Source organism: Cololabis saira, chromosome 1 (genome assembly GCF_033807715.1).
Source record: "Cololabis saira isolate AMF1-May2022 chromosome 1, fColSai1.1, whole genome shotgun sequence".
NCBI classification, from domain to species: Eukaryota; Metazoa; Chordata; class Actinopteri; order Beloniformes; family Belonidae; genus Cololabis; species Cololabis saira.
Genome location: NC_084587.1, coordinates 56,088,939 through 56,104,110, shown reverse-complemented (window position 1 = coordinate 56,104,110; position 15,172 = coordinate 56,088,939). Strand labels below are relative to the sequence as shown.

General features: G+C 42.3%; 4 protein-coding genes across 4 annotated transcripts; 2 read left to right on the top strand and 2 right to left on the bottom strand.

The window, feature by feature from the left end:
- Positions 1 to 774: 774 nt before the first annotated feature.
- LOC133448967 (histone H2B-like) lies at positions 775 to 1,149 on the top strand. The gene has a single exon (XM_061728008.1). It carries the CDS (start codon positions 775 to 777, stop codon positions 1,147 to 1,149), a length of 375 nt encoding a protein of 124 aa, XP_061583992.1.
- A 1,503-nt stretch (positions 1,150 to 2,652) lies between these two features.
- LOC133448945 (histone H2A-like) lies at positions 2,653 to 3,246 on the top strand. The gene has a single exon (XM_061727973.1). It carries the CDS (start codon positions 2,671 to 2,673, stop codon positions 3,055 to 3,057), a length of 387 nt encoding a protein of 128 aa, XP_061583957.1. The 5' UTR covers positions 2,653 to 2,670; the 3' UTR covers positions 3,058 to 3,246.
- A 3,305-nt stretch (positions 3,247 to 6,551) lies between these two features.
- Positions 6,552 to 6,926, bottom strand: LOC133454389 (histone H2B-like). The gene has a single exon (XM_061733157.1). The coding sequence runs from the start codon at positions 6,924 to 6,926 to the stop codon at positions 6,552 to 6,554; it is 375 nt and encodes a 124-aa protein (XP_061589141.1).
- Positions 6,927 to 8,143: 1,217 nt separating this feature from the next.
- On the bottom strand, positions 8,144 to 14,952 carry LOC133445502 (histone H4-like). The gene is made up of 2 exons (XM_061722868.1): positions 14,848 to 14,952; positions 8,144 to 8,473 (listed from the first exon to the last, which is right to left on the bottom strand). The coding sequence occupies exons 1-2, from the start codon at positions 14,950 to 14,952 to the stop codon at positions 8,144 to 8,146; spliced, it is 435 nt and encodes a 144-aa protein (XP_061578852.1).
- Between the last annotated feature and the right edge of the window lie 220 nt (positions 14,953 to 15,172).

The following is a 15,172-nucleotide window of genomic DNA, read 5'->3' as shown; positions in this document are numbered from 1 at the left end:
CAAAACTGCATACAAGTCCGGACAAGAACTGTGTAAGATCTCAACGACTTCATACTTTGATCAACTTTTCGACCCGAAATAGTTATGTCTACTCAAAGATCCCTGGCATGAGACTGGTGGTTTGTCTCTGTAAAGTAGGAATGAACTGCAGAACATGAACACAACACCGCTGAGCCGGGATGTACCAAGTGTACAAGATTGGAGAGGGATTTCTTACAGAACATTCCCCTACCTATCTGAAAATACAATTACTAATTGTCAGAACTTTACGAAAGCGATTTCCCAAATGCAAAATTATACACCGATTATATCGGTAAATAAGTGTTTTCAATGTCCTAAACGAAATCCCCATTTGACTTTTGATTTGATTTGATTTATTTTATTTTGTACATTAAAAGAAAAAACACTTCATGAGAAGTTTAAGAAAACAAAACAACTTAATTTAGTAGTGTTTGGACCGAAAAGGCAAAGCGCTCTCTAGTTCATCTGAAACGCCACAATCTTTGCCTCTTTTCATAAATTTAAGAGAACAATCTAATCTTTTACTAATCTAATCTTTTATATTGGATTGTAAACAAAGAGGGTTTCTGCAGTTTCCCGCTCTTCTTTCTCCCCAGAGCCGCCCACCAGTTTAAATGAAGACAGACTCCATCTGTGACGTCAGAGCCACTGGACCAATCACAGAAGGGAGACTGCGCTGGAGTTTTTGCATGTAGAGAGAATGAAATCAGCCTCTCTGACCGAAGCAGTCCATTCGTTTGTGAAGGAGGAAACATGCCTGAACCCGCCAAGCCCGCGCCCAAGAAGGGCTCCAAGAAAGCCGTGACCAAGACCGCCGGGAAAGGCGGCAAGAAGAGGAGAAAGAGCAGGAAGGAGAGCTACGCCATCTACGTGTACAAGGTGCTGAAGCAGGTCCACCCCGACACCGGCATCTCCTCCAAGGCCATGGGCATCATGAACTCGTTCGTCAACGACATCTTTGAGCGCATCGGCTCCGAAGCGTCTCGTCTGGCCCACTACAACAAACGCTCCACCATCACCTCCAGGGAGATCCAGACCGCCGTGCGCCTCCTGCTGCCCGGGGAGCTGGCCAAGCACGCCGTGTCCGAGGGAACCAAGGCCGTCACCAAGTACACCAGCTCCAAGTAGACCAAGACCCAATACAAACCAACGGCTCTTTTAAGAGCCACACACTTCAACTGCAGAGCATAAAACTTCCTTTTAACCACTAAATATTAATTAGTCTGAGGTTAAGAATAAACTCCAAAATTATAAATCCATAAAGGTTAATGTGATTACAGGAATAATTTATTCCATTCAGTATTGTTAAAGCACATCAAATACCTTCTGACATGGTTCAACTGAATGACTTTAATTAAAGAATTGCACCAGACGGTACAATTCATTGCTTTTTTTTTTTTTTTTAAATTGTAAGATTAAGGTTTATTTGTTGAATATCAGCATTGAGTAACGTATAATTTTAAAGGGGACGGCTGAACGGCTCATAGAAGCCACATCACACTGGAGGATCATCCAGGCGGCTGTACAGACACTGCAGAATTTGGTTGCTTTCCTCCTTCTCTGAGTTGGCAGGCTGAGGGGAGACCACTTTATATATGTTAAAGCAAGAAAAACCCTGTTTTTCATAATAGGTCCGCTTTAAGTTACTTAAAAATGTCTTTACTCCAATGACCGCTTGACTAAACAGATTGCCAGGTTGGACTTTGTTCCCTCTGAGTCTAATTTAAATGTGTGTTTAGGACATTCCTGTCAAATCTCCCGTTTTGGCTGGGAAACGACTGTATTTTACCCCTTTCCCACCGTCCTCCCATATAAGTAACTTCCCGTTTTATAATATTTTTAAAGATCATTCCTGTGCCTCTCCTAACTGAATTGTAACCGGCTTTGCGAGAACTGCCACCTGCTGTAGTTTGGTTCTGGCGAGGTTAGTGGCAACAACTCAGAGATGGATGGATGTAACCAGAGAAGGCTAGTGCCAACAAAGCGAAGACGTTGTTTAAATATCTCTGAAAATGGGATACTAAATTTACTTCCTTAAAGAGGAGCAAGATTGGGCAGAGAGCCACATGAGTTAAAATGACAAATTAAAAATGTAAATGTTTCACTTAAACACAATGTGTATATTAATTGAAAATATTTAAAATAAATAAATGTGCTTTAATTCCCTTTTGTGTTTTCATTTAGGCTCTATTACAGGAATAAGAATGTCCACAGCATTTCAGTGTCAACAAAAGTCGGCCCATCAGGCTATGAGCACATCATTGTAGTTTGTAGATGTTTGACAGGTCGTTATTTTAGATTTCTGGTAAACCTGTCTCAAAATGTAACATATTGGACCTCTGTTGGGCTGGTGGGATTGCTGGCAGTGGAAAATTTCCCTTATTTTTAAATCCAAACTTGACAGGTATGGTTTAGGATGTGTAAATACACGCGTGCACACAGACGGCTTCACGGCCCGCCCCCAAGAGCTCAGCCCCGCCCCCAGATTCGCTGTTTATTGGATAGAATCTTTTCAAAACTCCCGCCGCGCTTCTCTCTGTCCTGATTGGTGCGGCAGGACTCGTCCCGCGCTCTCCGGTATTTAATGAGGTTTTCCGCTGCTGGAGACACAGTTTCTCTTGACCCCAGTTCCAGAAAGACATTATCAACATGAGCGGCCGCGGAAAGACCGGAGGGAAAGCCAGAGCGAAGGCCAAGACCCGCTCCTCCCGTGCAGGACTGCAGTTCCCAGTGGGTCGTGTCCACAGACTGCTGCGTAAAGGCAACTACGCTCAGCGCGTCGGTGCCGGCGCCCCCGTCTACCTGGCGGCTGTGCTGGAGTATCTGACCGCTGAGATCCTGGAGCTGGCTGGAAACGCTGCCCGCGACAACAAGAAGACCCGCATCATCCCCCGTCACCTGCAGCTGGCTGTCCGCAACGACGAGGAGCTCAACAAGCTGCTGGGGGGGGTCACCATCGCTCAGGGCGGCGTGCTGCCCAACATCCAGGCGGTGCTGCTGCCCAAGAAGACCGAGAAGGCCGCCAAGGCCAAGTAAAGCTGCTGCTGAACCCCGGAACACAACGGCTCTTTTAAGAGCCACACACTCCTCTGAGAGACACGATTACCCAGTATTTTAACAATTACTATGTGATTTTGTGCTTTTGTTCTCTCACATGGAAGTCGCTTTAGATAAAAGCGTCTGCAAGATGACAGCATAAAACCACTAAAGGTCAATCCACTAATACAGCACAAACTTTTAAGCACCAAAGGTTGTATGGAGCAGTAACATCTGCGGTTACTGGAAACTAAAGTGTCTCAGAATAAATGACCAATATGTCTAGAGATGCGATATGACTGAGTGTAGATTGTTTAAAAAAAAATAAACATTTTAACATTTTGTATTATAGCACTAACTTGTCCATCGGTTGTCTGCTGGTTGAAATGAGGCTCTGTAATTCATTTCAATGGTTTTCAGAGGTATATATCAGAGGTATATATATATATATATATATATATATATATATATATATAGCATGTTTGTGAAATGATTTACTTTCTCTGTAAAGTAAAATTAGTTCACTGTTGTTGCTTCAGAAACATAGAAGTGACCTGTTCAAATCCAAAAGTCTGTGTTAATTTAATGTGGAAATGAGCAATAATTGCTCTTTTTTGAAATAGGAACTGATAAAATATATTACTACCGATTTTCCAGCAGATGTCGCTAACACACTAATACACCAACATCCATTAAGGCGGAGAAAACCCGTCCCTGTCCTCTAACACGTCCTCCAAAAAAGTACACAATCTTTTTTCCTTACCAGTATACACACTATAACTGCTACCCAGCTAGTGGGGGTTGGTTTCTAGTGATTGGAGTAAATAAACTAATAACTAAAATAGATAAATAAAGTAACTAATTTACACAACCGGGACAGAGAACCAGCAGGGGGCGGGGCTCCGGACTAGGCGGGAGTTTTGAAAAGATTCTATCCAATAAACGGCGCACATTGAGGCGCGAGCTCGCTACCGGGGCGGGGCGGGGCTGCAGAGCAGAATCCACCAATCAGGAGCGGAGGTCTGGACCGCGTCACCGAGTCACACACTTTAAGAGCAGCGAGTCTCGCTTCTCGCAGCATTATTGTCTTGATCCAGAACCAATCGCCATGGCCAGAACCAAGCAGACCGCTCGTAAGTCCACCGGAGGCAAAGCCCCCAGGAAGCAGCTGGCCACCAAGGCCGCCCGGAAGAGCGCCCCGGCCACCGGCGGAGTGAAGAAGCCTCACCGCTACAGGCCCGGTACCGTGGCTCTGAGGGAGATCCGCCGCTACCAGAAGTCCACGGAGCTGCTGATCCGCAAGCTGCCCTTCCAGCGGCTGGTGAGAGAAATCGCTCAGGACTTCAAGACCGACCTGCGCTTCCAGAGCTCCGCCGTCATGGCCCTGCAGGAGGCCAGCGAGGCTTACCTGGTGGGGCTGTTCGAGGACACCAACCTGTGCGCCATCCACGCCAAGAGGGTCACCATCATGCCCAAAGACATCCAGCTGGCCCGCCGCATCCGCGGGGAGAGAGCTTAGACCGTCTCCACTGTAACCCACAACGGCTCTTTTAAGAGCCACCAACACTACTAAAGAGCTGCTTTTCCTTTCAGTATAGAACGTGAAAAATGCACCTCTACCCGTGTTGTCTCTCCTGTCTTTTTAATCAGTCGAGGCGTTATCTTGATCTGAAGCTTTATTTTAATAAACGACATTCATTTGTCAGCGTGCCGCGGGGCTACTGCGCATGCTCCTCACTACTCTGGCATGCTGGGAAATGTGGTTTTCATGTCACATATCACACTACCCATCTCCCTAAGTAAGAACTAGTACGAAAATTATACACATATTTTCACCCCTTCCCAACCCAACCCTCGGACCTAAGCATTAAATGAAAACAATAAGGAAAACAGAAAAAAATATATAATACAACAATAAAAAAAGACAAAACAAAAGCAAAACATATCAATTTTAAATACATCTTTCAAGTTTGGCTTTAATTGTATCTGCTGCCATATACCAAAATAAAGTATTTTGTTGTTTTGCATTCTGGATATATATATCAAGAAAAGTCAAATACTAATGGCAGTTGTTTTACTATTTAAGTCTCATGAATATGACTTCTAGTTGAGGTGCTGGCTGTGATGAAGAGAAGTATTTCCACAACAGTTATTTCTCACAGATGTTTACCACTGGAAATGCATATGATAGCAAGTTTCAGATTGTAAAGTCCTGTTTGTTTTCGCTCTGATCATTTCCCAGATCACGCAGCAGTATATTTTAAATGTCCACAGGACAAAAATATATAGTAATCAAGTTCTAACTTGGGAAATTGACACCAGCGTTTGTAAGAAATGCCAAAAAGAATGAAACGTTGGGGATGGAAGTACAGAAAGTGAGAATATTGAAAATCCATTTGAATTAAATCAAATCGTTTAGTTTAGTTGAAAGTAGTAAAGTGATTGAATTAAAACAGGGATAAGATAAAAACGGTTCTATTCATCTTTCAACCATCCACAGCACAAAGATGATCATTTAAAGCAGGGGTCCTCAATCCTGGTCCTCCAGGGCCGGTGTCCCTGCAGGTTTTAGATGTTTCCCTGCTTCATTGCGCCATGATACAAGTGACTGTGTCATTAACAGAATTGTGCAGCCCTGGATGACAAGCTGATGACGATGATTAATTAGAATCAGGTGTGTTAAAGCAGGGAAACATCTAAAACATGCAGGACACCGGCCCTGGAGGACCAGGGTTGGAGACCCCTGATTTAAAGAATGAGGGAAGATGACTGAAACTCAGAGACGAGTCTTTCACTGATATTCAGGAGTTTATTAACTTGCTGCAGTAAACATTCATTTGACCAAACACGCTTTGATCAATTACGTCTTGATTACATCTTGATTTAATTCTTCAGTCATTTGTGGTAATGTATATCACTAACAAGAAAACGGACAAAAGTAAACTATTCAGATTTGGTGTAGATGACATGCTGCTGGTAGGAACTACTTATTGTAGTTTATTATTCTCATTTTAATGGTTTTATCATTTTAGTCACGATCTTTTTTAGTGATTTTAGTGAAACAACTTTTTCAAACTCTGGTTTTCCTGTTGCAACAGCTTGGCTGTAACGTGAATGAGGCCTTTACCTCAGTATACTAAACATCTGAAATACACTAGATGTACTGGCATCATTACATGTATTTGCACAAGGTTTTTATATCACCAATACAAGCCCGATTTTTACTAATTAGATCGGACAGGAAATTGAAAGTCATTAGTGTCCTCTATATCATGAGCAGCAATGTTTATTCATCCTAGAAGTTAAAACTAGAGTAATAAGTAGTAAGTAATGTTTTCTAGTTCAGAAGACAATGGTGATAAGTCATGTTTCTGAGCCAAAGCTCAGACATGCTCAGTACTGGGGGATTTCCCCCAAAACAAGGGAGGATAACGAGCTCTGCAGATTGGGTGTGTGGCTCTTAAAAGAGCCGTTGGTTTGTATTGGGTCTTGGTCTACTTGGAGCTGGTATACTTGGTGACGGCCTTGGTTCCCTCGGACACGGCGTGCTTGGCCAGCTCCCCGGGCAACAGCAGGCGCACGGCGGTCTGGATCTCCCTGGAGGTGATGGTGGAGCGTTTGTTGTAGTGGGCCAGACGAGACGCTTCGGAGCCGATGCGCTCAAAGATGTCGTTGACGAACGAGTTCATGATGCCCATGGCCTTGGAGGAGATGCCGGTGTCGGGGTGGACCTGCTTCAGCACCTTGTACACGTAGATGGCGTAGCTCTCCTTCCTGCTCTTTCTCCTCTTCTTGCCGCCTTTCCCGGCGGTCTTGGTCACGGCTTTCTTGGAGCCCTTCTTGGGCGCGGGCTTGGCGGGTTCAGGCATGTTTCCTCCTTCACAAACGAATGGACTGCTTCGGTCAGAGAGGCTGAATTTATGCAGCTGCAGGCAAACCGCGCTGCGCCGTCGCTCCTCTGTGATTGGTCGAGACTCCGCTGGTTGTTCAGTATGCAGACGCCTCCTCACTGCTGCTGCTCCGCGGGTTGTGACGTAACAGCTTGAAATGAACAAACATCACAGACATTTTTATTCCTGGAGTTTGGGGGTGAATAAATAAAGTAAATAAGTGACGCAGCACAGCCGCTCTACGAAGCTGCTGCTTTTAACACACCTAGTATGTTTATCTTACATGTATTTAATTCACAATACTTTAATTGTGTGTTCCATCTTCTTTTTTGCAACTTTATTTGTCCCACGCTGCAGGTATTTTTTTGGACAGTTTTCGACTGGAGCAGCTGGATATCGACACACACCCGACCGTTACGTTACAGCCTCTTCTCTTCTCTTTACTCTGTGACGTAAACCCTCTGGAACTGTAGACCTGAAAAAAAAAATAACTAGGCATAATCAAATTGCGTGGACAAAGGAAATACATTAAATCAATGAATAAAATGCTGTCAGTGTTTTATCCAACACTTGAAAAACTAATAATGTAAATGAAATATTTGCAGGGTGCAACACCTAGACGCCCTCCTAATTATTTTATATTTACTCTCATTTGACTTTTATTCGTTTTCCAGTTTTATTTGATGTTTGGACCATTACATCAGAGAAGTTTCTATTTTAATGGCATTGTGCTCCTCACGCAGATCAGTAAACAGTAAATACTTTAATCAGCAGATGTAAAGCACCAGACTGCAACAGGATGAGGAGAAAGTGGAGATGGACTGAAATGAGACCCAGCGGTGTTTGGTCAACAAGCTGATCAAACTTGGTGCTAAACTCATTGTATGAGCAAGTCAGACATGGTTTGTGGAGTTGGACTCGCCACTGCAGGACCAGCATCTTTCTACCTGCATGGCCTCGTGTGCAAGTTGCATAAGTGCTGCCAGTGAGCACTTGGAAAGGGAACAAAGTTTGTAGGTTTATAGTGGGCTGATAACTGGGATGTAGGCTATATAATACGTTTGTTTATTATAGACCACCATATTACGATGTAATAAATATTAAAAAGTATAAAGTATTAAAGTGCAGCGGTATATCAGCTCTTATGGTTGGAGTGGGTGGCCCTGAAAAGGGCCTTTGTTTGGTGTTTGGTTGGTTTAACCCCCGAATCCGTACAGGGTGCGTCCCTGTCTCTTGAGCGCGTACACCACATCCATGGCGGTCACCGTCTTCCTCTTTGCGTGCTCGGTGTAGGTGACGGCATCACGGATCACGTTCTCCAGGAAGACCTTCAGCACACCGCGGGTCTCCTCGTAGATCAGACCGGAGATACGCTTCACCCCCCCGCGGCGAGCCAGACGGCGGATGGCGGGTTTGGTGATTCCCTGGATGTTGTCACGGAGGACTTTACGGTGACGCTTAGCGCCTCCTTTACCGAGACCCTTTCCTCCTTTTCCTCGTCCGCTCATGTTTGCTGCTAGATTCAACTGATGAACGTGGCCAACCGCAATCAACTGTTCTTTATATTTGCTTTCAGAGGACGTATTAGAGGACAGGGGCGGGTCTTATCTTTTTCCCCGCCTTAATGAGTAGTTGCAGTATAACAGCGCCATCTATGGAATCTATGGAAACGACATCAGATTCCAATATATGATCGTTTATCATTCCTACGAGTTTCATACGTTTTATGTCTTAGATTGTGAAGTCCAGGTTTGTGTGCAGTACTCGAGTTGTAAAAAAAGAATCAGGGGGGATGGTGGATTTTAACATATGGGGACAGATCATTTGTGCTGATTACAAATAATATAATATATTACAAATAATAGCAGTGACCAAAACACCTGCAGAAATACTGCAGGAATGACATAGCAGCAGTTAAATGCAGCCTTCTGTAAGCTTTAAATATCCACTGGACTTACATCAAATACATCAAAACACAACAATAAAAAACTGTTTTCTGAACTTATCAATATGACTCTGTCCTTCACAGGATAAGTAAAATGGATCACTGCAAAAACTCTAAATCTTAACAAGAATATCTGTCTTATTCCTAGTTAAAATGTCCCATTTTAGTACAAAGAAATCTCATTACACTTAAACAAGACTCATCACTGGAAAAAAAATAATTTTCACCTGTTTCAAGTAGATTTTCACTTGAAATAAGTAGAAAAATCTGCCAGTGGAAGAAGATGTTTTGCTTGTAAAAAGAAGAAAAATCTTTTCCCACTGGCAGATTTTCCTACTTATTTCAAGTGAAAATGTACTTGAAACAGGTGAAAATTGTCAAATAAGTTATTTTTCTGGTGTTATTTTTTTGGTGATGACTCTAAATGTTGAAATAGCAGCAATACCACATTGATTGATGAAATGACATAAGAGATCATCATAAGGGGGGTGGAAACCTGGACCAGGACCTGGATCTTAAGGGGGTAGAAACCTGGACCAGGACCTGGATCATAAGGGGGTAGAAACCTGGACCAGGACCTGGATCATAAGGAGAAACCTGGACCAGGACCTGGATCATAAGGGGGTAGAAACCTGGACCAGGACCTGGATCATAAGGGGGTAGAAACCTGGACCAGGACCTGGATCATAAGGGGGTAGAAACCTGGACCAGGACCTGGATCATAAGGGGGTAGAAACCTGGACCAGGACCTGGATCATAAGGGGGTAGAAACCTGGACCAGGACCTGGATCATAAGGGGGTAGAAACCTGGACCAGGACCTGGATCATAAGGGGGTAGAAACCTGGACCAGGACCTGGATCATAAGGGGGTAGAAACCTGGACCAGGACCTGGATCATAAGGGGGAAGAAACCTGGACCAGGACCTGGATCATAAGGGGGAAGAAACCTGGACCAGGACCTGGATCATAAGGGGGAAGAAACCTGGACCAGGACCTGGACCATAAGGAGAAACCTGGACCAGGACCTGGACCATAAGGGGGAAGAAACCTGGACCAGGACCTGGATCATAAGGGAGGATCCTTCTGCCAGAGACCAGACTGGGCAGAGCAGGAAAAGAGAAAACAGACAGGGAGAATGAAGAACAGAGAAAGGAGAGACACAGACATAATGGCTGACTATATAAACACATGTAGACAGCAGACATATCCCATGTTTCCCACAGGTATGTGTATTTTGAGTATGTATGCTTTATTTTTTTTTATTTGAAAGCAGCATGTGTTTATTTTCATTTCGACCACCCGGTAGCACTAGGTAAGTTTGTACATGTAAGGGGTGTTTAGGTCTGTGAATTTGAAGATATCATGAAACTGAAAGCAAGATGGTGGATTTATTTTATTGATGCTTTCTAATTCTGGTATTTATAATTGTAATATATTTATTTTTGGTGTACATTTGTATTGTGTACGATAATTAATGCCACTATACGATAACTCTAGCTTTTCTTTGGTAGTAGCAAACGATCCATGCTGTGGTTCGGGGGCAGACTGAGAATAAACTGGACCTATCACTCCTTTATCGGCCTTTATTCAGCACACACACGCCGCCAGCAGCAGCAGAGACAAAGGCAAAAAAGGCCACACATATTTATGAGGCCGGTCATTATTCCATTTTCATCATCAACCTTGCCTCTCTCTTCTCCTTTGACTGTGCCATATTTACATATTAAACAATTCATTTATTATTTATGGATAAACGGGCTGCACGCCGGCCCAGTTTGATTGATGGTTTTGGCCCCCAGTTTAAAAGCTTTTGGGTCAATGGTCTCAGATCTTGTGCCAGACTTATGTCCTTGCAGATGAGAAAACTCTTGGTGTTTTAGGGAAATGCAAAGCTGTCCTGGTATGTTCAGGTCCAGAGACCTATAGCATGACTGATGATCACCTGGCAGGATGACAAGAGGATGAACGACCCAGGCTGTTTGTAAATGCCGGTAAATTGTTTTAACTGCCACCTGGTGGTCAGTTTTCACCAGTGTGGTTTAGCAGAGAACGCAAAGGTAGAAAGGGGAGGGGATGATTCTGCTGCGTAATCTCCACACCTGTTGCATCTCAGCTGTTGTCTCCCGTGGGTCGGCTTGGCATTGTGCTCTGTTTCTTTTGTTTGTTTCATGACCTTTATTCAAGTAAGTGTGAATTTGATGACGGGTCTTAATTAAAATGGTACTTATTTTATGGGTTTTCTTTCTTTGACATTAATTTGGGTTGTTGTTGTTTATTTTCAAGTTTGATTAATTGTCGGGATGGTTCCCTGAAGGCATCAATCACTGACACTTTCCAAACAAGCACCCTTGGTAGTGGAACGAGGTATTTGTATTATTTTAAATCTTTGGGATGTTCTGTCTCATTAAATGATGCTGCTTTTGCTATTTTTTAATATTAATACATTTAGAATTTTAATAGTGGTCACTGACTGCGCTCTAATAAATGTATCTTTTTATATTTCTGTTCATGGATGTATGTGATGTTTAATTGTGGAATGCTTGTTAATTTACATTAATCCCCCCTTTTTCCTTTTTTATGTATCTTCCCGTCAGTTTTCACGGTGCCCGGTATGGAAATAAAATTTGAGCACCCGTACGAATCTCTCCACCTTTTTATTGGAACCAAAGGTCCGCTACACTGTTAAATTAGGCTGGAAACAATCTCTGTTAAGGAGGCTGACACCACCTCCACCTTTAAAACCAAACTTAAAACCTTTCTGTTTAGTAAAGCCTCTAGTTAGTGTTCAAACCTCTAGATAGTGTTAGTAAACCCCTAGATAGTGTTAGTAAACCTGTAGTTAGTGTTTAGTAAACCTCTAGTTAGTGTTAGTAAGCCTCTAGTTAGTGTTTAGTAAATCTCTAGTTAGTGTTTAGTAAACCTCAAGTTAGTGTTAGTAAACCTCTAGTTAGTGTTTAGTAAATCTCTAGTTAGTGTTAGTAAACCTCTAGTTAGTGTTAGTAAACCTCTAGTTAGTGTTAGTAAACCTCTCGTTAGTGTTTAGTAAACCTCAAGTTAGTGTTAGTAAACCTCTAGTTAGTGTTTAGTAAACCTCTAGTTAGTGTTTAGTAAACCTCAAGTTAGTGTTAGTAAACCTCTAGTTAGTGTTTAGTAAATCTCTAGTTAGTGTTAGTAAACCTCTAGTTAGTGTTAGTAAACCTCTAGTTAGTGTTAGTAAACCTCTCGTTAGTGTTTAGTAAACCTCAAGTTAGTGTTAGTAAACCTCTAGTTAGTGTTAGTAAACCTCAAGTTAGTGTTTAGTAAACCTCTAGTTAGTGTTAGTAAACCTCTAGTTAGTGTTAGTAAACATCTTGTTAGGGTTTAGTAAACCTCTAGTTAGTGTTTAGTAAACCTCTAGTTAGTGTTTAGTAAACCTCTAGTTAGTGTTAGTAAACCTCTAGTTAGTGTTAGTAAACCTCTAGTTAGTGTTAGTAAACCTCTTGTTAGTGTTTAGTAAACCTCTAGTTAGTGTTAGTAAACATGTAGTTAGTGTTTAGTAAACCTCTAGTTAGTGTTAGTAAACATGTAGTTAGTGTTAGTAAACCTCTAGTTAGTGTTTAGTAAACCTGTAGTTAGTGTTAGTAAACCTCTAGTTAGTGTTAGTAAACCTCTAGTTAGTGTTAGTAAACATGTAGTTAGTGTTAGTAAACCTCTAGTTAGTGTTTAGTAAACCACTAGTTAGTGTTGAGTAAACCTCTAGTTAGTGTTTAGTAAACCTCTAGTTAGTGTTTAGTAAACCTGTAGTTAGTGTTAGTAAACATGTAGTTAGTGTTAGTAAACCTCTAGTTAGTGTTTAGTAAACCTGTAGTTAGTGTAAGTAAACCTGTAGTTAGTGTTAGTAAACATCTAGTTAGTGTTTAGTAAACATCTAGTTAGTGTTAGTAAACCTGTAGTTAGTGTTAGTAAACCTCTAGTTAGTGTTTAGTAAACATGTAGTTAGTGTTAGTAAACCTCTAGTTAGTGTTTAGTAAACCTGTAGTTAGTGTTAGTAAACCTCTAGTTAGTGTTAGTAAACATCTAGTTAGTGTTTAGTAAACCTCTAGTTAGTGTTAGTAAACCTGTAGTTAGTGTTAGTAAACCTCTAGTTAGTGTTAGTAAACATGTAGTTAGTGTTAGTAAACCTCTAGTTAGTGTTTAGTAAACCTGTAGTTAGTGTTAGTAAACCTCTAGTTAGTGTTTAGTAAACCTGTAGTTAGTGTTAGTAAACCTCTAGTTAGTGTTAGTAAACATCTAGTTAGTGTTTAGTAAACCTCTAGTTAGTGTTAGTAAACCTCTAGTTAGTGTTAGTAAACCTCTAGGACCAGTGTAACAGTGTTTAGAAATACTTTGATTATAGTTCAATTATGTTAAACTTGGGACACAGCCATGGCTAGTTGTATTTGATTTCAGTTTGTATTTGATGTATTTTATTTTGAAGATATTGTGTTGCATTGTGGGTAATCCTCAGTACAGCTAAATTCAATACTGAGGGTAAGATGGTCTCCTGATTGCTCAGACACAAACGAATTAATTAAAAATATCTATGCTTCATATAAGTGACCAAATATGCACTCATGTTTTCATAATGTTACCCAGTAACATTCGTTGTGTATTGTTTTGTATGTAATTGCTTATTTTATGGTGTAGAAAAAACGTTTAGCATGTTAGCTCGTTATGCTAACGGCTGTCACATAAGAACCCACTGACATTCTGAATGCTGTGTCTGAACAGGAGATGACCACAAGTTGTACTGTGTCTGAGCTGTGGTTGTGTGTCCCACTGTGTTTTCTCAGGTATGTTCTGTGCGTATGTGCAATACTGTTTAATATTGTTTTTGCTGTTATGTCTGCAAAGTATGCAGACTTGGAGAATAGAGGTTTACCTGTAATTTTACGTTTATTTTAACAGGTAGCACTAAAGTTAACTTTGTTTCCACTTAATTAAAAAGGAGCTTTGTATTTTATTTTCCTATTTTTGTCAGACTTTGTGTTTAAACAAATAACCACTATATGATCACTATATGAGTACAGCTAAATTCAATACTGAGGGAAATGACCACAAGTTGTACTGTGTCTGAGCTGTGGTTGTGTGTCCCACTGTGTTTTCTCAGGTGAATAAACCACACTCTTCTGCTCCAACCTGGACTTCTGTGAATCCTTGATCGAGACAGCAGGCAGGACAGATAGAGGGTGTCACATTGGTGCCGTGACCCAAGACTTCTGTTGAGCTGTGGATGCTACCGATCGATCCGGGACTGTTCTGCTGTTGCTGTTCATCTACAGTTGATGAAGTCAGGTGGATGTTTTGTTTTGATACGGTGCAAGTGGTTAGGAACTCAGATTGAGGACATTTTTTTTGTTTTATTTTACCAGTTATCTGTGCAAGCCTTTTGAAGTTTCATTTCTATTTTATTTTGTGAGATTGTGTGCTTGACATGAGTTATTCTAAGAGGGGATTTTTTGTTACTCCTTTTGGGGTTGGTAGAGGTAGGGGCCTTATGGCTCCTGTGAATTTACAGTTCGACAGCCCTGTTCAGGGGGGTAGAGGTGTTGTGTCGGGTTACCAGAGTGCATCAGAGCCCGGTACTTATGTTACCGGTGCCCCAGTCAGCCAAGGTGCGGGTTCCCCTACCCCAGCTAGCCAGACCACAGCTTCCCCTGTCACAGCCAGGCAGGGCACGGGTTCTTTTGACCTGGCTAGACAAAGTACAGATTTACTTGTCCCTACCCCTACGCCTGATGCCATTGCTGCCAGTATTGTCAGTCAGATGGGTGATGTATTAATTCAGCAGGTCAGTCAGCGTGTAGCACAGGACATTATGTCTCACCTCAGTCCGTCTATCAATACCCCCTTACTCAATGCTGCCCCTTCACCTGCCCCTGCCAATGTGTTGACCAGTACTGCCTTGCATGGCGCTGCCCCTCCACCTAACCATACCAATGTTTCTGCGACAAATGCACTTGATGTCTCCCATTTGCAATATGTGTCCCATCGGAAGCTGAAGGAGCCGCCCTGCTTCAGAGGTGACAGCTCAGACTCCATTTCTGTACAGGAATGGGAGGAACTCATGAGGAGTTTCATTAAAAGGTGTAATTTGCAGCCTGAGGAACAAGCAGAGGAGATCCTTGTTCACCTCAGAGGCAAAGCCAGGGATGTTGTCAGGTTTGGGACCAGGAACAGTGATATCGACATCACCCGCAACCCTGATGCTATTTATGGCCTTCTGCAGAAGCACTTTGATTCAGCCCCATGCTCGTCCCTC